Source organism: Sesamum indicum, linkage group LG10, assembly GCF_000512975.1.
Source record: "Sesamum indicum cultivar Zhongzhi No. 13 linkage group LG10, S_indicum_v1.0, whole genome shotgun sequence".
NCBI lineage: Eukaryota > Viridiplantae > Streptophyta > Magnoliopsida > Lamiales > Pedaliaceae > Sesamum > Sesamum indicum.
This window is the reverse complement of record NC_026154.1, coordinates 12,238,101-12,262,138: the sequence shown is the minus strand read 5'-3', so window position 1 is coordinate 12,262,138 and position 24,038 is coordinate 12,238,101. Positions and strand designations below refer to the sequence as shown.

The following is a 24,038-nucleotide window of genomic DNA, read 5'->3' as shown; positions in this document are numbered from 1 at the left end:
TGTGGGTCAGTCGTTCTATCATATTCAGCAATAGCAGGGGTGCATCAATTTGTCGGGAGTTCATCCATCATCACTGCGCCCGTGAAGGGGACACCCGACAATTCTAGGGGGTATTTATAATTTTTGAAACAAAGAGTAGATTATTGGAGGTATTTATAATTATGAAAAACTTTGGAAGGGCCCATCACAATTTACCCTTATATTTATATTTTAATTATTTTATTAATTGTTTTGTCTTTTTCTCTTTTTATTTTTTAATTTAAAGTTTAAAAAGGAAAAAAAAGAATAGAAGAACTAATTAGGAGGGGTGTTTTCACTAATTTTTGCTTTTACGGTGATAATAAATTATCAAGAAATTTGTGATTTAACAAGTAGGGAAAAGTTGAGAATTTTCAGTGAAAATTAAAAAAAAAAGTTGGATTATTTAGGAAGCAACTAAAATATTTATATTTTATCAATAAAGTAATAGAAAAATTGCTTATACACTTATATTAAATTCATTAAATCAATTCAAAATCAAATTTTTTTAGTTAAAACTACTATAGTTTAATATATTTTCAACAATAAATTAATAGTTATTTATCTTATGCAGAGACACCGTGAAATGTGAGACGGCACTAACGGCGCCGTTACATATCTTTCGCTGAAGCGGACGGAATAAAGATGATGCGTCTGTGGTGGGCCAGAACTCGGTGTTAGCGCGTTGCTGGCCGGCGCACAGCTTTCCAACACAGCTGTATCTTCCTGTGACCATCACTTGTCAAAATAAAAATATTATTCAGACATCCTTTTTTTTAATTATTAACTTATAGATAATTATTTATTTCTTTTTCATTGTCTTTTTCGATGAAGGGAATTTGAAGACCGTTTGCATTTGCACCATACCCAATAAGTATAATATTTTCTCAATCATTTGATTCATCATTTTTATCAACAATTGTTGGATTTGATTGGAGGAGAGAAGAGAAGACAATCATCATACACCAAAATACAACCGTCCTAAGGAATACTAGTTTCTTTTTTAAGGTTAAATGTAGCAAGCTCCCTATAAACTAATACAAATATAAAAAAGTTTTCAAAATGGTAATAGAACCACTTGAAATTATAAAAAAGAATGAATAATACGACTTCCTCACACGGCAAGTAATGAGCTTCTTTTTTAAAAAATTGATGTGGTTGCATTGCTTTTCTTTTAATATTTTTTACTATCAAGAATTGAACTCGGAGCTGGTAATGGAACCATCAGTTAGGCTGGAGTGGGCAATCTGCAAATAGCTATGCTGAGAGCATCATCGATGATCCTACTGATACACTTGTTCAAGAGCACGTTCACATGAGGGGGAGAGGTTGGTGGATCAAGAGCAGTGGGAGGTGCGCTATGAGAACCAAATGAGTTGTTTCCCCCGTGGCCTAGCAACCACTACTCTGGCAAGGAGAGGGGTGTTTTCTTCAAATGAGCCATTGTATGAATTAGCCATACTCTGGCAAGGAGAGGGGTGTTTTCTTCAAATGAGCCATTGTATGAATTAGCCATTCTTATGTCTTTAACTTAATGTTTCCATAGGCGATGCCAATGATACTAATCAAGGTCTAGTAGCACCACACTATTCCGAAGGATCTTCTGAGTATTGTAAGAATATCGAAGGATTAAGATGCAAAACAAGGATTAATACTTTGATATGTAAATTAGTAATTAGTTTGAGAAAAATAAATCAAGAACACTAAGCAAAACTATGAGAATTAACAAGTTTGGTGGTGAAATGTGTACAAGCCGTGTGGAATATGCTTGCAATAGAAAATATTATAGAAAACATGAGTATTTGTGAGCTCAAATGCGTATCTAAGAGTCAAAGTAAAGTTAAAAATCAAGTTACCTCCTTTGACCTACCTAAAATCTTATTTGTAGGAGCTAAATGAGAGAAATGAGGAGGCTGTTGAGAATGGTTAAGATTCTTGAATAAAAAGTATTTGACAGCTTATAGAGCTGGATGATGTTCTTAAAGACTGTCATGTGTTTTTTGGGGTCCTTGGATGATGTTCTTAAAGGCTGTCATGTGCTTTTTTGGGTCCTTGTCACTCTTTTATCGTAGAAAATATGGAATTTTGACCCCCCCATCCAATGTTTCCACGAAGATCTCTGGGGTGAAAGTTGATCCTCGTCTCAGTAGCATTGTCCAGGGCAGCAGGTAACCCCTAGGGAGTTCCTTAATATGCCTAGTTAAGCGATCAACCTATTGATTCAGCTCTTAGACCTTATTCCTTCTTGGAAAGTCTTCTAGAGCTTGGTGTCTCACTACTTCTTCAGAATCAAGCCTATGAAAGTGTTTAGGGCCTCTTTCCTAGATGCTCGTTCTTACTTTGGGAAACAACTCCTAGTTCTCAATGTTGGATGTGGGGGGTGGCTGGAGATTCGGCTGAGTCGCAGCCTTAAAGTTTGTTTCCTCATGTTGTGGTGGGGCACTCTATCATTAGTTATCTCCAACGCCTACTCAATGAACATCTAATATATAGTGATCAGATCACCCCTTGGGAGATTTTCTCCCAGGATGTTTACTTAGGTCCTAGATCGCCACATTTTTGCTAGAGTTCTTTGCGACATATCTTAAGAAACAATCATAGTGATTTCCCACAAACGACACCAGGAGGTTTACTAAGGTTAAATTTAGATAAGGAAAGATCCATGAGGCGCTTAGGAAAGTATCAAGATCAATTTGTTGAACTTGGCTAGCTACTTGTGCTTTAACCCTCAGATGTCCAAATTTCTTATCGAGCTCCTTAAGGTTTTTCCTATGATGCTTGAGTTATGATGATGAAATTTGTTCCAAAGGCTTCCATCTCTTGCTAAAAAGATTTGCAAGAATGTTTTCATGAGATTTAATGATGACAACATTATAACAATATAATACTAGCATTCAACTTGCCATTTAATAATAAAAACCTTCTCAATTTGAGATTCACATTTATTTTTGCTGGTTGAATATGAAATTATTGTCAATAATTAATTAATTCTATCAAATTATTTATATATATAATTTATCAAAAATTAATTGTACATTCCAACAAGTGCAATGCAATTTTATTCTAGAATTACGATTTGGAAGTTAAATCATTAAAAAAACTATTCAATTAAGTTTGATCCGGACGATTTTGACGATTCGAAAATTTGTTTGATCACCCCCTACGTATAAACATCCAGCGATTTCTGAAAATTAAGGCACAAAAAAGTCCTCAATTCACAAAAATTAATAAATTATTGGACCAAATTAAATTAATTTATCACGGGATCAAAAACTGCTATACCCAAATATTTATAGGATAAAAATTGAAAATAAGAGGACCATAATTCTCGTAGAAAGTTTAATTTGGCAATATTTGGTGAAAGTTTAATTTGGTTCACCAATTTCTTAATTTTCATGGATTCAGGATTTTATTCATTGGAATTTCCAAAATCCCCATTACTATAATTTATACCCTCATGTGACGTGTATGTGGAAAAATCTGGCACGTCAGAAAGTTCCTGCAAAATAAATCCTCGATTTTCAACGATTAGGTCCGTTCAAATCCAGCTAATTACACGATAACTGATATATACTTATTATGTGATTGATTACTTTCCAACGACTTATATTAGACTTGTGTAATTGATTTAGGTATGATCATACCAAATATGAACTAGAATTATTCCAGAAGAAACTTCGGCCTTATTCCTAAGTTAAATATCAACCGTATAGGAAATGTTTGTAAATATTTCTGTCATGGCTTAGTTAGAAGCTCTCTAGCTATTCTTCCATTTGCTCCCTTAGGGAAGTACCCGCCGGGAACATGCTCGTTGCCTGTGCCATACATGATTCTTAGTATCTCCTTGGGAGATCTGCCGTAGGAGAGGGAGTTGTAGTCGGCTGATAACACGTTGCTTACGGTCCGATTCTCTGCCCCGAGACATGGAGGCACAATGATGCCTTCATCTCTTATTCCGCACATTGCCAGTCGGTTTCTCAGCTTAGAGATTTGAATCGTGAACACCGCGACTGTGTGATTGTATGGATGCACCACCTTTGCTGCCCGCTCGTAGAGGTAATGTCTTATAATTGCATCTTGCCCTGCTTCCACCCCCAACAGTCCTGCCAAAACCTACACCGATCGATGTAAAATGAGCTCTAGTTTTATTTTACCCAATGTGAAAATATTAATACGAAAAAGTTTCCCTAAACAAAAAATAAAAAAAAGAACAACACGACTCCTGAACTTTTAATACTGTAAAATAACTACATTTGCTTGTCTTGTTAGTAGTAACTTTTATTTAGCTAGGCTTAAGAGACAGGAAAATTTTACACGATTCAATAAATCTAGTGTAGGATTCACAACGTCAGGATCGACATGAGTAAACAAGTACCCCAAGGGGAACCAACTATATAGCAAGTACAATATACTTGTCATGTGATTGGTGTACAATTTAGGAAAAGTGACATCAATCACACAACAAGTGTGATATGTTTGTTCTGTAATTAGTTTGATTCAGTCGAACTTGATCTGGATAAAAAATTTTAGTATCGAAAGATTGGGAGGTTGGACTCACATGTTTTGGAATATACCCGATGAGGAACGGGTTTGTGCCCACGTACCCCAGCAATCCAACATATGGAATTACATAAGAAGCCAACATATAGCTGAGGCTATTACGGTAAGGGTCGAAAGGCGGCACCAACTTGTAGCCAAACGCTTCATCGAATACCTTTGCAAAGTTTTTGGCACTAAGGTCCATCAAAGGCCTAGGAAATCCTCCTACGGTTGTCTTGAGGGCTCTACATGAGCATCAGGATGTACGTTTAATCAACACAAAAAGAGAGAAAAACAACTTCAATTACAAGAACATACATACCTTAGGTGGCCAACTTCTTGATAGCCAAATTCTTCAATGATTTGCCTTGTGAGGAAATCAAGATTGGCTTTCTGAGCACCGATTGGTGGAGGGCCGCCCATCACCAGCTCTGGTGCAACGTGGTCTAGTCCATAGCCGAGGGCGCTCCAGAGAAAATAGTCTGCTTCCAAGTGCTCTAGATTCTCTGGAAACTGCATCAAATCTATATCTCCTTCATGTACCGGAATGCCATGTTCCGGATACTCTGGCGGGCACAACGTGTTGGACTTAACTATGTGCTTCGTGCATGACACCGAGACAATAAACCTAAACATCAGAATGGATGTAAAGGCTGAAAGAACCTGCATCTTTTTTCGGATTTTACGTTCTTCTTCCGTATTTTGATTGAACTTAGTGGATCAGAAGAGGGCAATTGGATTATAAAGACTTCACAACCATTGTCAACAAACCCCATCACCCTCAATCCCCCACGACCAACAAGCAGCAGCAGGCAAAGGGAGCCTAAAATAGGCTTCTCAACCTCAACAAGTGATTTCTATATTAAAACAGCAGCATTGAAGGTTTATGCTACTTGTAGCAAGTGTACATAGTCCTGTGGAGTTTGCTTTTTATGTGTATGCTCCACCTACATCTGATGGAGGAACTGAAGGAAAATCTCACAAGGGCAAAATCGACTTTGCGCAAGAAAGCAAAATTTAAGGAAGGCCACATATTTGGATTCGTCGGACTAATTACCGAAATACCCACTATACTAGATTAGTAACCGTGGATAAAATTGTATTTTCGCCTTGCGTGTACTAAATGCACCCCATAGTGTGTGTTAATGGTTTCAACCCCAAAGAGAGAAAAAAAGGAAGGAATTAAGTTGGAAGAGGAGAATACATTGCAAGATCAAATGGTTATTCATGTGTGCCCGATCGCTTTACAAAGAATATAATTACTATTATATCCCGTAATCTGTTGCGATCTTACTTATTCTGTAATCTATTGCAGCTTCATCTAATTTCGTGTTCTTTTACGACGACATCAACATCGTTCGTCCGAAAATTTCAAAATACGAGTGAAAGGTATGCAAAATTAAAAAAAAATATTAGCTATATATAATTACAATTAGGGGAATGATGGAAGAAGAGTTTTTAACAAAGGGCAAAGTAGTCTTTTTCAAAGAAGATGGTGAAACTATATATTTCTAGAGTTACGTGTACTTAGGAAATTAGCCTTAGCAGAATAATTGGATCCACATATAGCACATAATGCGTATTTAAAGTGTATATTCAGATTGCTTGTTATTAACTTATTCATTTAGTGTATTTTAAGAAAGTATTGCGACTTCTTCTATTTTAATTATGTATTCTATTTAATATACATGCCACGTATATAAAAATTACATTCAGATAACTATATATATATATATAAATTATGTTATTTATTGTATTTAGGAAAATATTTTCTTCTATTGACTTTCTATGTTTTTTTTTTTTTTATTATTATAAATTGATTATAACCATTCATGTCGGATATCAATATTTGACAAACTAGTAGAATGATCATACTCAGATCAATAATGTTAAACACACTAAACCTAACCAGCACCTACTATTAGAGTAGAAACATAACCTACTATTTAATAGAAACAATACACCTACTATTCAGTAAAAATAACATCCCACACATAAGAAGGGATTCGAAACCATGAGTCTCTATGCCTTAACAACCATTGTTGCTACTGTAATCTATTGAAAACCGATTGACACAAAATTTGGTTACGAAAGAAAAGAAGTACGGTACCGAATTATCCACCGAAATATTGTAAACGAGCAAAATTATTCTCTATGAATAAAATTTAGCAATTTACGCTCCTATATTTTTTAAATGCATCGATTTATATATTTTCCTATATTTTTCAAAATGAAGCAGTTTACCTCCTAACAGGGAGGTAAATTGCTATTTTTTTTATCATAGGGAATAATTTGCCCGTTTGCAATATTACAGAGAATAAGTTGCATTAAGTCCCTTTATTATACTTGTGATTTGATGGATTAATTGTACGGTTTTATTTTCAAGAAAAAATCGGGTTGTATTAATACAAACTCAGTCGAAGGCTAAACATGTTTGAAGAATTAAGAAACAGCCAACTAAAGAAAATACGGATTAATTATACGTTATAGATGACAAAATTTGATATAAAAAGTACAGTCGGGTCATTTGGGCTATTCATTTTGCCAACAAAGCCATTACTGTGAAATGTTTGATTAAGAAGATAAAACACATAAATAGATTATCAAAATTACAAGTTTCAACAACTCATACCCAACTTTAGATTTTTTTGTTTTAAAGTTTTTGGTTTGTACGTGCATTCCTAGGTTTTGGGAAAGTGATATGATCTTGTTTGGTTATATAATATATACTTGTGTTATGCACAAAAAAATTATAAATTTTATAATATATGAATTCTAAATTTTATAATAGTATGTCATATTTTAATAACCAATTCACTATATATATAATAAAGCAGACTTATTTATTCAAAACTCAATATGATATTCTTTACTAAGTCAATTTATGAAATATTTTGAAAATAACAATAGAGTATTATCACATTTTGCTTATTGATAAAAAAATTATAGAAATTTTGAATACTATATATATATTCTTATTGAATTAATATAATTTTGGTGAAACAAAAATATAAGTATTAAAATAAATTTTATGAAGATATTATCCTATTACGTTTTGATATAAATTCCCCTATAGAAAATGTGTTTCGTGTTAAATGATCCTATAAAAGTAAGCATAAAAAAAGCATAACAACACTTTTTATTTCCTTCATATAAAAATTAATAGTATTTGAAACTAATAAAAAAATAAATATATAATATTTCTAAATTATATGTGATGTGCATGGCTTGAGGAGGCCCAATCTAAGAAGGACAACAAGGCCTAAAGGCCACCCGATATGCCTACTCCAACAACCCGAAGGCCTAGCAGCGCAAACGAAGGATGGAGGCCCAAGGCATCTTTAGATTTGACCCATAATCATGACCCAACAAGGACGATCGATTCAAATATTCACAAGCTCGGCAATCTCCCCCCTACACTTTGCAAATAGTTGGCCCGCCAGTCAATCACCACATCAGACCACGTGAGCCTTAGGGACTCAGCTTAAGAAGGTCTGCTTAAAGCCTGGGACTCCCTAGCGGCTAGGGTTCCCTAGTGGTTGGGACTCCCTGCTAGTGAAGGGTTTCCCTCGATAAAAATACATTCCTATTAGATGCATCCAATTGCGGATAAAGGCATTTTTCCACTTATCCAACCACCTTAACCCATCTTTCCTGAAATCCGGGAAGAGGGAAAGATCCCTAGTAGGCGGAGGCACCCCCTCCTATATATACAGGTTTGATCCTCCATGCGGGGATGGCTCTCAGATTCTTTGCTAATTCCTTCTAGCATTCTCTTGTAAATTTGCACATTTCTTTCAATCTAATCAACATATCTCAATTCCTTATAACGATTATTTATTTTCTTGGGTTATCTTTTCTTGGATGCAACACTGACTTGAACTTCGGAGTACTAACGTGTTGTTTTGCAGGTCTATTATTTTAGGATCATAAAAGCGTTCCAGTCCAAACCCTGAATGATAGTCCAAGTTGCTTAGACCTGTGCCATTTTCGCACGCATCAATTGTGTTGTCTGTCGAAAACATAGAGTTGAAGACGTGAGTAACAATGAAAACACCTAACAACACACCAAACAAGCAGAAGGCCGCGGAGACAAATGGTAGCACCCGGACCCTGCAGGTCGTGATAGGGACGTCCCTAGCACCCGCCAGCAGAACACACCAGTCCCAGCACCCCCTAGACCCGTTGATCTGTTGGCTAAGCCTCCTCGTCGCAGCATCTCCTCCAATACTTCTTCGGGAGAGTTATCCCCAGCACTCCTAGGAACTATCCAGCAAATTATTATAGCTGTCATTGGAGAACAAATGGAGACACTGGTCCCCACCCATGTGGCAACTCTATTTGATGTGGATTCCACCAAGGAAGAAGGCGAGATGGGCCTCCTAATCCTTGTACCCCCAGCAACAGGAGGTCAAGGACTCCCTCACACGCCCAACAAGAGGTCCCATCCTAATGGCTCGCTCGTCTATAGTGTCTGCAGAAAGGCATCCAATGTGTTCAGTACCAGATCGCAAGGACGCCTTCGGAAGAACAACAGTGTGTCCCCTTCACAGAAATGGTGATGGTAGACGAGCTCCCTATGAACTGTCGTACTCCAGCTATCCCCGAGTATGATGGTTCCACAGAACCACAAGAGCATCTCTCACGCTTTGAAAATGCAGCCTTTCTACATCGATACACGGGTGGGATCAAATGTCGTGTTTTCCTCACCACTTTCGCCAGAGTGGCCCAGCAATGGTTTAATTAGCTGCCTGTGGGAGCAATAGGAAGTTTTCAGGAGTTCCGATTCCTCTTTCTACACCAGTTTTCTAGTAGTAGAAAACTTTGAAAGGTTGAACTTAATCTCTTCACTGTACGAAAAAAGGAGGGCAAGCCTTTGAAGGAATACTTGTAGAGATTTAATGTAGCTGCATTGGAGGTGCCCTCCTCTACCTAAGAGGTGAAAGCTAGTGTCTTCTCTCAAGGACTCCTGGATGGGGATTTACTCAAGTCTCTGGCCAAGAAGCCTGTCTCCAATTTTGTTGCCCTCTTAGCTAGAGGTACAAAATATATCAACACGGAAGATGCTCAAGCCTCCAAGAGAGAGAGTCGGGGTGAGAAAAGGAAGAAAACAAAGGAAAAGTCCCCCACCAAGAAGCGCCAAATTGATCTCCAAGATAAAAATTGCTTTTCTAGAAAGTGAATTCTATGTACACCACGTGATGGTCCCTATCACTCAAGCTCTTATGGCTGTAGAAGGAAAGGTGTTTGTTGGTGCGCCCCAAACAGTCAGGGGTGGCCCCATTGTCCAAGTTTGATAAATTATGTCGTTTTCACAATGATTATGGCCACACAATAGAGGAGTATCGACACTTGAAGAATGAAATAGAGTGACTTATCCAGAATGGGTATTTACAGGAATATGTGTGTTGGGAAAAAGCTCTGAAAACATGGCCATATTAAAAACAAGAAATGAATAAACCTAAGGTATCGAAGGATTCCAGATCGGAGCCCCCGCCCAAGGACTTCTAGGTCCACATCTAGAGGAAAGTTTGAACCCAACAACCCCCCACGTAATGGGATGATGTAGATGATCATGGGAGGCCCCATTAGGGGTGATTCACACCATACTAGAAAGACACAAGTGAGAGAAGCTCACGACATAATTGTTTAGGAGTTCCTGGACGTAGAAGCTTTGGAAGAACCCCTCCCCCCTTTTATTCAATTTCGGGCGAGCGGAGTGATCTAGGCCTAAGGCCTCCCATAATGATGCTTTGATCATGACATCACTACTAAACCAATTACGCAATAAGGCAAATCTTTATAGGTTCAAGCAGTTTAGCAGATATATTGTTTGGCGAAGCTTATGACCAAATGCAGTTGAGGGACATCCCCTTAGAAATGATTAACACCTCACTATAAGGTTTCACCGGTGAAGTGGTACATCATCGCGGCATGATCTCACTGCTCGTGACCCTAGGGGTGGGTCTACTCAGAAGACCTACTTGTTGAAATTTCTTGTTGTGGATATACCCTCAACTTACAATGTTATCTTGGGAAGGCCTACACTTAATATTTTTTCTGGCTATGATATCTATTTATAAAATGAAAATTAAATTCCCTGCACCTGGTGGCGTGGGAGAAGTGCAGGGGGAACCTTTGCAGTCCTGTAAGTGTTACATAGAATTTGTGCAAAAAGGACGAAAGAGGTGTTCAGACGAAATACCTAAGTTGGAAACCCCAACCAGGCGAGGAAATGACCGGTGTTGGAGGAAGGAGCTAAGGAGGAAGGAGAGAGACCTACTAAAGTCCAACTAGCTGAGGAGCTACTGGCTATAGAACTCAAACCCGAAGGTCTAGAGAAAACTACCTGAATTGGCTCCCAGATGGAGGATACGATTTGAAAAAAAGTAATTCAGTATCTACAAAGAAATATAGACATTTTTTCTTGGACCCCCCACGAGTTGGAGGGAATTAATCCAAGCATTATCACTCATCACCTATACATAGACCCTAGCATCAAGCTAGTTAAACAAAAGAAAAGAAACTTCGGACCTAAGAAAGATAAGATTATCCAAAGCGAGGTGGATAAACTATTAGCTGCAGGACATATTAGGGAAATACAATTCCCTAAGTGGTTTTCAAATGTGGTTCTAGTACCTAAGCTAGGAGGAAAGTGGAGGATGTGCATACACTTCAGGAATCTTAACGAAGAATGTCCTAAAGAATTTTATTCTCTGCCTGGATCGACCAGTTGGTGGACTCCACATCTGGTTGTGAATTACTGAACATGATGGACGCCTCACAAGGATACCATCAAATAATATTAGCTCTTGAAGATCGTAAAAGAGTTAGCTTCATCATTTCTGTCAGAACATTCTGCTACATCGCCATGCCATTTGGCTTTAAAACACGGGAGTTTACCTATCAATGTTTGGCAGATAAAGTATTCTGACCTCAATTGGGGAAAAACATCGAAGTTTACATAGACGACATGCTAGTGAAGAGCAAAAAAGATGAGTACCACATTATAGACTTGGAGGAAACATTCTCGGTGTTGAGAAAGTATAGGCTGAAGGTCAATACGGGGAGATATGCGTTTGGAGTACGGGAAGGCATTTCCTAGGATTCATACTCAAAGGGGCATTGAGGCCAACCCCCTCAAGATCAGGGCCATTCTTGACATGAAGACACCGACCAACGTTAATGAGGTGGAATGACTGACGGGGAGGATATCCGCACTTAGTCGTTTCTTCTCTAAATCTATAGGGAAAAACTTACCTTTCTTCAAAAACATTAAGGAAATCAAAGAATTTTGAGTGGGACACTAGTTGTCAACAAGGCTTTGATGAACTTAATGAGTACTTGGTGGGCTCCCTCTGTTAGTGAAACCCTCACCAGGAGACACCCTCTACCTTTATCTTTCTGCCACTCCCCAAGCAGTTAGTTCCATTCTCATCTGAGAAGATAAGGGAAAAAAGATGCCCATTTTATTATGTCAGAAAAATGCTAAATGGAGCTGAAGGATAATATACCCCCATCAAAAAATAGCCCTTGCATTATTGGTGGTCCCGGCTAGGTAGCTGCTCCCTTATTTCCTCTCATATCCCATTGGAGTAAGAACAAACTTACTTTTGAAACAAACCTTGGGCAAAACCTGACACTTTAGGACGATTGGTGAAATGGGTGATGGAATTAAGCGAATATGACATCTCCTACTTGCCACGAACAGCTATCAAAACCCAAGTTTTAACGGAATGTCTCCGAAATAACTAGGGCACCCCTGCAAGAAATTCCTAAGAAGAGAAATGGATGCTCCATGTGGATGAATTAGCCATAACACAAGGAAGTGGAGCAGACATAGTCATTACCTTACCTCATGAGAAGATATGGAGTGGGCCTCTAACAATGAGGCCGAGTATGAAGCACTTGTAATCGACATGAGGATGGCTCATAAAGTTGGGGCTAGACATCCTGTAGCCTACTCGAATTCGCAATTAATAGTCAAACAAGTAGAGGACACTTATGAAGCCAAAGAAGAAAGCATGGTACAATATATGCAATAAATAATAGAGCTAAAAGTGAGGTTTGAAAGTTTTTAGATCATACAAATCCCAAGGGAAGAAAATGGTAAGGCTGATTGCCTCTCCAAATTAGCAAGTGTCTTGGAGGATTGTCGAATCAGGCACATTACTATAAGACACTTACCAAAACCAAAGGCTCCTTTCAGCATCCAACTGATCTCCCCAGCGAAGTATTGGCGGATACCTGTGATAAGATGGCTGGAAGAAAGACACCTCTCTCAGAATAGATGGGACGCTTCCAGGCTTAAGGCTCGAGCCACCCATTTTTTGTAATGGGGGGATCTTATATGAGAAATTTTTCACACACACCCTGCTTCGATGTTTATCCCAGTAGGAAAGAGTACACATACTAAAAGAGATACATAATAGTTGTTGCGGTACACATGCTGGAACATGGATTTTGGTTAACAAAGCCTTATGGGTCGGATACTTCTGGCCTACTATGAAGCAAGATACAAGACAATTAGTAAGCAAATGAAAAAAATATCAAAAGCATTCCACCCTCATACATCAACCAACAGAACCTCTTACCACTATGTTATCACTTTGTCCTTTCTCACAGTAGGGCATGGACATAGTGGAACTTTTTCCTCTAGCCTCGGGACAAAGAAAATTCCTCCTCATAGTCATTGACTGCTTTACGAATTAGGTAGAGGTAGAACCACTTAGTCGAATCATGGAAGAAGAAGTAATGAAATTCATATGGAAGAATATCATTTGCCCTTTTGGGCTTCCTGAGGGAAATAATTTCAGACAATGGCTGATAATTTCAAGGATAGAAAATACAAAAATGGTACGAGGGTCTAGACATCAAGTAAAGATTCACTTCAGTGGCACACCCCGAGGTCAATGGGCATGTGGAGGTACAAATCGAATATTAGTTCAAGGGATTAAAAGAAGACTAGAACAAATAGGGAAAATTGGGCCGAAGAGTTAACCAGATGTTTATGGGATTACAGGACTGAATGTCCATGAGGTAGAGCCCTTTCACCTTAGTATACGGGACCGAGGCCATCATTCCTACTGAACTGGAGATGCTCTTTCACAGAACCTTACACGTTTTTGGAAGAAGTATTATAGATCTCCTTAAGGAAAATCTAAATTTCATTGAGGAATTGCGAGAAAAGGTGTTCCTCCCCATACAACGATATAAGAACATTATGATCAGTACCTACAATAGAAGAGTAAAAGCTCGAGGCTTTCAAGTCGCAGACCTAGTCTTGGGGAGGGTCGACGCCCTAAAACCAGTAAGAAAGCTTCATCCCAACTAAAAGGGGTCTTACAAAGTCAAGGGTTTAATAGGTTGGGGGTGATATGAATTAGAATACAGTGAAGGGCGTTCTTTGCTTTGCCCATGGACCGTACATAATCTCAAGAAGTTCTATGCATAACGAAGTATATCCTCCTCAACAAATAGGTCCTCTTGAAGGACATCCTCCTCAACAAATATATCCTCCTGAAGGACATCCTCCTCAATAAATAAGTCCTCCTAAAGGACACCCTTATCAATAGATAAGTCCTACTGAAGGACAATCCTTCCCACGCACCCAAGACACCTTCAGCCTAAAGACATCCTTTGTGAAGGTATGACATTTTTATGCTTTATATGAAGTATTAAGGTGAGGCACAAATTAACATAGGAATAAACTCTGCAAAGAAATGCACAGGCATCTAGGGGACCCTGAGCTCCCATCAAAAGCCCTCGTATGCCCTTCATATCTACATGCACGCTAATTCATAGCTAGATAATATGAAAAATAATCATGTTTCTAAAGAAAAATGGAATATTAGAAGTGCAGGTTTGATAGCACAAAAAAACATTAAGCAGGGCACCCTCATCCCTAAGCCCCCAACACGTACAACAAAATCCTCTAGCCAAAATGTAAATACATCATCTATAATTCATAGCAGGGCAAGGCATAGACAGGGACAAGAGAGGAAGCACCGATGATTGCAGTACGGCCCTCGGCCTAAAACTTGGCTGGGGGATAAGGAAAACAAAATTCTACAGCTAATAAAACAGAAAAAAGAAAATATTATTTCATCCCCACCTACGGTGGGGGAAGAAGTAGAGCAAAGCAAGTAAGCCAGTTATTTTCAGGATTCAAGGGAAGGGGGGCGAGTACACTTCTCATTCATTCTCCCACAAGTGAGGTCCTTCTCTATTCCATTGGCCTAGGCAGTCGTGAGGGGAGTCTCCTTGGGGGGCTCTCCATTGAGGGCAGAAGGGGCGTCCTGTTCTCTTGGTTCCGAGGTCCCTCACTTGGGACATCCCCCACTATAGGAGTTAATGCGGCTTTAGGTGGGACTTCTTACCTCAACCTCTCTTAGTATATGATTTACATCCTCGTATGAAAAATTCCCTCGAGTAAGCATAAAACAAAATAAAGCCACAAGTAGTTAACAATCAATAAAAAGGAGGGACTTACCTGACTTAGTTGTGAAAGAATTTGCCACGAGAATCGGAGGATTGGCAAAGGGGTCTGGAGAACCGTACACTATGGCATCGAAATTAAGAAATTAAGACTCCTCTCTATTAGGGGATAACCCTGGGCCATGAACTGCTCCTTGCAAGCTATGAAGTTATACTCTAGGTAGCGCCCGGCTATTTTCGTCATCTCTTTATAAAAGTCTTCAGACTTCTAACAGTCCATGAAGCGACTAGCCCAATACGCCTCCAAATACTCTCGGCTTTCATCGGTGTTGGGGAAATCAAGCTTAGCCTAGTTGACCGCCTTTTTTACCTCCACTACTCGGGAGCAGTTTCCTTATGCAACTCCTTTAAGTCCTTCTCTGCCTGTTGATAGCGCTTTACAACCTCCTTTTTTGCGTCATTTAATTTGGCATTTTCAATACTCAAGAACTCCACCTTATTCTCCAGTTTTCGCCTCTAGGCGTCCCCTTGAGAGGCAAGAGGCGTCCCATGAAGACATGAGAAGAAGTCCTCGCACAAAGAGGTTGCCTGAAATATAGAAAGAAAATCAAGAAATGACCCACGAAACGAGAAACTAGAAAGGGCAAGAGGATGTACCTTGACCAAATGCGTGGATCTCATTCTCTCAAGTTCCTCTTAGGACACGGGGGCAAGGAGGCGTTTATCCCTCTAGGTTAGCATCCCCCTCATAAGTTTAGCCACCAGGGGGGAGTCCTTTTCCCTCTCTTGATCAAGGGATTGGCGCATATACAAGCTGTCCGAAGAGGAGCAGAAGGACTTGATAGGGCACCCCCTCAGCTTGGAGAGGAGGAGGAGGTGTAGCAAAAGGTTGTGTAGAGTTGATCGGATGAGTACACAAAGAACTCACCTTAGCCTTCTTTGAGGAGACCCTTAATGTAGACGAAACAGACCGCTTTCCCTTGGAGTCACTTTAAGCCGGGGTCCCCTTGGAAGATCTGGATAGAGGGGTAGCCCCCGAACGGCCTCCAAAAACATTGTCACAGATCAACTTGCTAAACATGATGTCCTTTGTTAAAAACAAAACAAGCTAAAACCAAATTTTATTAGAATACAAGAGTTAAAGAAAATATGAAAATCATAAAGATAATCAGGGGCTCTCTCAAGGGTTCAACTCGAGGACTCAGGCTAAAATGTCCCAGGAGTCTTTCATCAACCAAGACACAATAGTCATAAGACTTTCCATTCAGCTCCTCCAATAAGGATGAGAGGGCAACCGTCTTTTTAGGGACCATAACAACAGGAGGACAGTTATGTATCTGATGACTAGGAAAAGTCCAAGGACGGGAGGGCAACACATAGAAAAAATATTTTTCCAACGTTTGGGGAGATGAAGAGTTGGTAGGAAGACACACACAAGGAAGAGAAATGGAAAACACCAGTTTCAATGCGCTTTAGTTGGAAGCACTGTGCGAAAGCTTTTGTTGTTACAAGGGCTTTATGAAAACGAAAAACTATAAATAAAAAAAAAGCTGGCTAAAGCAAGAAAGGAATTGAGAGCTAATTAATTGAAAGCAACCTAGAAAAATTGAGTGAAATCTGTGTAGAAAGGAGGGATAAGGAAATGGAGAACTACTCTTAATTGGGAAGAAAAGAAACTCAAGCAATTTAGGGGGGGAGACTATTGGGGAAGGGAACATAAATACTAAAAGAGTGATGGATGTAAAACTCCTTCACCAGTTGGACGGTGGAGAGCTCGAGACCGAAGGGGCCTCAATCCACCGGCAACTGGGCTACATCCCTCCCCCCTTCCCCAAGAGAGGACCCCTCCTCCTCATTACTTCCCACCTCCTCCTCCTCAAAAGCCTCATCCAACAAACGGAGAGCGGCCACCACCACCTGCAAGCTCCACCGCTAGCCATTCGAGGGGTTCAGACGAGCAATGGCCCATTCTCCTCAAAATTACCTCAGAGGGATCATCACGTGGAACAGTCTCTCTCACAAACCTCACTGACTCGTTGGAAGATGCCATGAATGTACAAGAAGATGAAACAAAGGAAAAAAATACTGCAGATGAAAAGCTAAAGAAGAATATGGAGAGGATAACACTTATAGACTTGGGAGGTGAGAGGAGATGGGAGATTATGCCTTGAATGAAGGAAAGTGGATGTGGGGTTAAGCCCATGTTCACCCTCATAACTGCCTTTCATTAAGCAGTTACCAAAGATGACAAACGCATGGGAGGGGTCGGTTATCGAACGCTCCCTAGAATAGCAGTCATGATGGCTAGGTGAAGCCCTATCCATCATATCAAGGCTGACAAAAGACTGAACACAGAGCTCCAGATTGAAGGTAAAGGTGAGAAAAGGAAAAACGAGGGATATCCGATGGAGAAGGCCCTCCTAGAATGGTATAGGGGAACTCATCAAATATGAAGACCTCCTAATCTAAAGAGTCGACGGGCATCCTTTTTCTTTTAATTGGGGGGACTGAATGATGTATATGGCATGAGGAGGCCTAATCCAAGGACAACAAGGCCCAAAGGTCACCTAATATGCCTACTCCAACAGCCTAGAACGAAGGATGAACCCAAAGCACCACTGAACTCGACCCATAATCGTGACCCAACAAGGATGATCAGTCCAAAGGTTCACAAGCTTGGCAATCTCCCCCTACACGTGGCGCACAGTTAACCCGCTAGTCAACCACCACATCAGACCACGTCTGCCCTAGGGACACAGTTTAGACAAAGGTCTCCCTAAAACCTAGGACTCCCTAGCAACTGAGACTCCTTGCAAGTGAGGGGTCTCCCCCGAAGAAAGGACACTCCCATTGAATTCATCCAATTGTGGATAAAGACATTATTCAACTTATCCAACCACCTTAACCCATCTTTGCTAAAATCCGGGAAGAGGAAAAGGATGGGGTCCATGTAGCTTCTGAGCAAGCCCTTCCAACAACAAATTCAGTTGCAGGGGGTACCCCTCCCCCTCATATATACAGGTTTGATCCTCCATGATGGGGATGGCTCCCACATTCTTTGATCACTCCTTCTAGCACTCATCAAGATTGTCTTGAGAATTTGCACATTTCTTTTGATATAATCAGAATATCTCGATTCCTTATTATGATTATTTATTTTCTTGGCTTATCTTTTTTCAAATTCAATACTGACTTGGGCATTGAAGTGCTAACGTATTGTTTTGCAGGTCTCTTTTCTTAGGATCATAAGTATTCCAGCCCAAACCTTGAACGATAGTCCAAGACCCCTGGACCCATGGCATTTCCATACACATCAATATGATAACAGTACAAATATATTATAAAGAATGTAAAATGGTACGAACATAACATATAATAGCAATAATGTGCACACATAATAAAAAGGTTCTAGTAGTTGGGTTCATGCTCATTAATTGTTATAGATATTGTAAGATAATTGAGTTACTTTTTAATAAATAATTCCTTTTATCATATGTGATGGGTATGGCCTAAATACGATTAGCCCAAGAAGGAGGCCTATTTCCTCAAGATCGGCCCAAGAGCGGCCCAAGAGGGAGGCTCGTGGGCTCAGCCTAAGGAGGAGCTCCCCACCCTAAAATCTGTCCAAAGATGAAGCCTGGAAGCTTGGCCTAAGAAGGAGGCCCAATAGCTTTCCAAGGCCAGTCTGAAAGGAGGAAGGTGCACTCAAGGGGTTGAACTCTTCAGCCTAAGAGGACTTCCCACTAGGTAGGAGTCTGCACGAAGAATGAGTCCCCCTTCATCCGTAGACTTGCTGCTTAAGGAATGGATAAGGTGGAACCTTATCCCCTCCTGAATTCTGCCTTCCTCGCCAGGCATGCAGATCCTCCTCACTGAACCTCCTAGCATAGAAGGATTCCCCCTCTATAAATAGGGAAAGTTATAAACCTCGATCCATTTAAATCCTCCATCAAAATTTTGGTATAATATTCTTCACTACAACATATGAAAATTAGAAACGTGCAGTTTTTAGCTATTACAAAATATAAGATACCAATAGTCACACTTTAATACTCTTGTGTCTATATAGCTAGAGCTCCCGACTCAAGACGACACCGCTGACCTACCTATAAGGCCGACATGTGCTTGCGCTCTAGCTAGATAAGCCACTGCAATATATCTCTTGGAAAAAATACATGGCAAAGGATGAGTTGTCAACTTAGTAAGTATAGCTAATTAGCCTATATATATGCACATATAGGCACATATAACATAATCCCAATTTCACTCCACACAAACAATCAACCAATATTGGTTTGTAATCACAATATACCAATTTGAATGATACTAATCAATCGATATTTGTTACACAATTTCATAGAATCACGAAGTAACAATGTCAATAATCATATGAAACCAATATCAAAATCAAGTAACAACCGCAACATTATTTCATACATCATTATAGTTTTATTTCTTAGTTATTAATTATTTTCTATGGGCCTTGCTTAGTCTAGCTGGAATATATTCAGTGATTCTGCTAGCTATCATCATCTCCATCACATCATCTCATCTTGATATCATACAACACACAACTCATATGATATCGCATCGTTAATTATCATATCACACAACACACAACTCATATGATATTACATAATCCAACATATCACACAGTGCGTATGATATTTCAATCATCATCCATCATACCATACAGCACACAGCTCTTAAGATATCCCCATCAATCATCCATCATATCATACAGCACACAACTCGTATAATATCACATCATCTTTGTTAATTAATGACAGCACACAGCTCGTCACCAATCACATCATCATAAACCACTAAATATACCCCAAGTTAGGTAAGCCATCTTTCATCTCAATTTATCATTCTCATTCTATCGACCCCATAATTCAACTTCCTTCGACAATTCATTGTAATTTATCATCTGTACATTGACAATTTTATAATTTAACTACAGTCAATCATTGAATAGAAACGTGTCACTATCATTCACAACAAATCCATCATTCATCTTCCTTCAATAACCAAAATGATGTATTTCATAATTAATCAAACCATATATTATCCCAACCATAGACAAAACATATAATAGTCATTTCACTAGACAACCACAATTCAGTTAAGTGCATGACAATTTCTAATCAAGTTTGCACCTAAGCAAGTAGATACATATATATATATATATCAAATTAACTATACTTATCTCAGTTTTCCCGCTATTAAATATTTGAATGATGTGTTCAGTCTTAAACATTGTTTTTGTGTCCCAATCAGGTATAGAAACTGCTCAAGCTTGAAGGTAATGGAGCACAACACCAAACTCTCTCTCTCTTTTCTTCTCGTTCTCCCCCTCTTCTCTCCTCTTTCTTCTCTTCTCTCTCTTTCTACCGCCTCTCTCTTTTGTCTCTTTTTCTTTTTCTTTTTTGGTTTCTACATGTTTCTTTGTATATATCTTATATATCTATATACACATATATGTATATCTATGTTTCTATCCATATAGGTCAAAAGGGGTGTATCTGTATATATATGAATATAATATCATTTATAATTGATGATAATGAGACAATAAATGGATTTCTCTTCCCTCGTCCTACTCCACGCTCCCATTCCCCCTTTTTCAATTTTGTTCTTATTTTCTTTTGTTAATTTTATTTTATAGTATGTATATACGTGTGTATATATATATATATATTAAAAGAAGATTGTATTTTTCCCCCTCATCTTTACGATTTTTCCTTTTTAACTCCACAAATTTCTATCATTTAAATTTTCACTTACCTCCAAAAATTTATAATGTCAGATAAAATTTCTAATTAAACACCAAATATTATATAAATCCTCACACCATTTATCCATATTCTTCTACTAATAAATGATAATTATGTATTAAGATTTGCGGATGTTACATCATATGTGGGCAGACAAGTTCATTCGAAAGCGGTTCACCATCAGCAGGAGTTTAACTGAACAAACCGATGTGATTGGCTAATAAGGTCTGGCACCAGCTGCAGCTATACTGGGCCAGCATGGACCAAGGATGACTTCACCAAGCAAGGCCAACCAATCGGTCAAACCTAAGGTGGCATCTACTGTCTGCCACAGGGGATCTTCCTTTATCTCATCACAAGAGGAAGATGGTAAGTAATTTTTATTCTTTTAAAGATTTTACTAATTATTTATAAATATTTTTTTAATTGTTCTTTTTTTGTACAAGAGGCAGAGCTCGGTTGGCCTGTGAAGCAGATGAAATTATTTTTCGGATGCCACAAAAGAAAAGGATTGATGCTAGCTAGAGTTGCCCAAGAGTAGTGGAGGTGGTGGTATTATTAAATTATTTTCTTTTGGTTTATTTTTTTGTCTAATACTAACATTTTTGTTTGTTTTGTAAGAGATATTTCAGAAGCTGCTGGAAAAAGCCAGCCTCAGACCACGGTCGATGGCCTAGATACTCAACCCAAATCAAAGGGCTCAGTGGTGATGAGCAGCAGCTTTGGCTGGCAGCGATCAGGGACAAGAACAAAGGTCATGTATTCGCTTTGTTCTGAGGCCCACGCTTTGAGTCGGACCTACACGTCAATGCCGCTACCGCCACCACCGCTACCGCCACCACGCCCAAACATGGAAGATCGGATAGTCCGGCTGGAGACTATGACGGTCTACATGATGAGCATTTAGGAAGCAAATCCAGGCCACCAACTCGACTGGCCCGTCATAGCCCAACACCTCGAGTAATGACCTATCACTACCTCCTGCAGACCTTCGTGCCTCAGATGATGACGACATGGATCACGCTGATGAGGGGGAGGGTGTAGATTAGGGATTCATTTCTATATTTGTAAATGTACAATTCTTGTGTTAATATAATATTTTTTCATAATTATTTCTTTTAATATTAATTTCATTCTATAATTCAATATTTATTTGATTAATCAAATTAAAACAAAATAGTTAATTTTACTAATTAATTATAATTATAAAATTATTATTTCATAATTTAAAAAATATTTTTTTAATAGATATATAATTTTGGAACGGACTTTTGCATGGTCTGTAATGTGTTTAAAAAAATAAATGCCTTTCCAAATTTAATGACCAAATATCATATGAATCATCCCAACAAAATGTATTAAACTGTGTAGGAAACGGTGGTGCAACAACGTTCCAAAACATGTATTCCAAATACAGGACAAAGCCGTTACAAAGTATATTTTAATGGAAGATTCAAATTATATTCCAAAGCCTATTGCACAATACATCACCAGACATACAAAAATCGTGCCAAGATGTATTTCTAAATGAGTGGGAACATGTGCTTTCTTGCATTCAAATTTATGTACATAGTGTTACTATGACCGATTTAAAACATGTAAAAAAAAATATTTATATAAAAGTTTCACAAAAATAATTTATTTTTTCAGATAGTTAGGCATATTAGGAATGGTTTCATGAGCAAGTGGTACAAAAGCCATTACTAATTAGGAACAGTTGGTGGCCTAGCCATTCCAAATAATTAGGAACACCATCTATTACGACGAAAGAGCTCCTGTTTCACAATTGTTCCAAAGTCTGGTCCAACCGTGTCCAGCTAATAATTGCTCGTTCCAAAAAAATTCGTTCCTAAACCCATTCTAGATCTCGCATTTTCTTGTAGTAGCCTTACATAGAATAATAATTTTTAAATTAAAATGTACATTCAATAAAAAAAGTACCATAAACTACTATGAAAATAGAATAGATACTTACATTTATAACACTAAAACCTACAATATTTTAATTGTCAAGCATCAATTTTACCACTTCAACATGAAATCCTTAGTTAAATATAAGTGACTTAAAATGAATACTTTTTAGTAGGATTGTGATGCATAAAATTCCTTTTATTATCAAATTTTCCAATTTAATTTTAGCACTTCGAGTTATTAGTCAAAATCCAATAACCCATTTGTTTTTCCTTAAATATTAATATATTGAATTCGACATAATTGAGATATATGTTTTCTAATTCTCATCATGCATTGACCAATACATTTTTTTCAAATATTATTAAAAACACAGAAAAAATTTCTTATTCATTTATTTAAAATGGGACAAAAAATTTGAACGTCTCAATTAATGAAGACTGAGTTTTATTTCAAAAAAAAAAAGTGTACAAAGAAATAACATTACATTTCTAGTACTACCTACTAATAATAAACACTTGACCCTCACAACTTGTATATTTATTTTACTGGAAAATGCGGAAGAAATTCTCATTCTACAAGAAGCACAAAAGTAATAAACTGATAACATGTACAACGAATTTAATGCAATTTATTAGATATGATATTAAAAATGAGTAAATTATTTAACTGTAATAAAAAAATAGTAATTTGTCCCCTATATTAATTAAAATAAAGCAATTTACTCTCTTGCCTAAGGCAGTAAATTGCTTCATTTTAAGAATACAGAGGGATAAATTGATGCACTTTAAAAAACACAGGGGATAAAATTGTTATTTTTTCATATGAGGTAATTTGCTCATTTACAATATCACGGGGTTGCTTTCATATCCCCTCCCCCCCCCTGCAAAATGCCATGAAAACAAACCCGCTTAAATGTTTTTTGGTCCCATAATTTGGTGTTTTTGTTTTTACTTTCTCGAGTAACATTTTAGTGATACAGGTTTTTAGTTTTTGTGATTTTAATTATTTTTTTCGCCAGTGTTCACACTTCTTGCTGAAAAATGCATGTAGATCTAACGTGGTCTTTTAGAATCTGGCTCCTGTTCCTATTGATTCATTTTTGCAAGCATTTTTATCTTTTAATTTTTTTAGGATAATATTTTGGTCCTGCATTGTTTTAATTTTCACAATTTCAGTTATTTTTTCATCGAAGTTCACCCTTCTCATCGATGGAGGGTGAACTCGGGGCAAAAAAAGAAGTAAAATCGTAAAAAATAAAAAAATGAAGGGCCAAAATGCTACATTAAAAAATTAAAAAAACGAAACCACCAAATAAATTAATTACCAGACTGAAAGTGCACTTAATCCAAA

At 38.1% G+C, this 24,038-nt stretch overlaps 1 protein-coding gene across 1 annotated transcript; it reads right to left on the bottom strand.

Moving 5' to 3' along the window:
* LOC105172382 (desiccation-related protein PCC13-62-like) lies at nucleotides 3,682–5,328 on the bottom strand. Its single transcript, XM_011093779.1, has 3 exons — nucleotides 4,880–5,328; nucleotides 4,577–4,802; nucleotides 3,682–4,131 (listed from the first exon to the last, which is right to left on the bottom strand). Exons 1-3 carry the CDS (start codon nucleotides 5,224–5,226, stop codon nucleotides 3,754–3,756), a joined length of 951 nt encoding a protein of 316 aa, XP_011092081.1. The 5' UTR covers nucleotides 5,227–5,328; the 3' UTR covers nucleotides 3,682–3,753.

Bases quoted from the DNA above. Each gene is read 5' to 3' on its own strand.
- LOC105172382 (XM_011093779.1), bottom strand. From the start codon at position 5,226: ATGCAGGTTCTTTCAGCCTTTACATCCATTCTGATGTTTAGGTTTATT. The intron at 4,803-4,879 runs GTATGTATGTTC...ATGCTCATGTAG, and splicing joins CAAGAAGTTGGCCACCTAAG to AGCCCTCAAGACAACCGTAG. The intron at 4,132-4,576 runs GTGAGTCCAACC...CGATCGGTGTAG, and splicing joins TCGGGTATATTCCAAAACAT to GTTTTGGCAGGACTGTTGGG.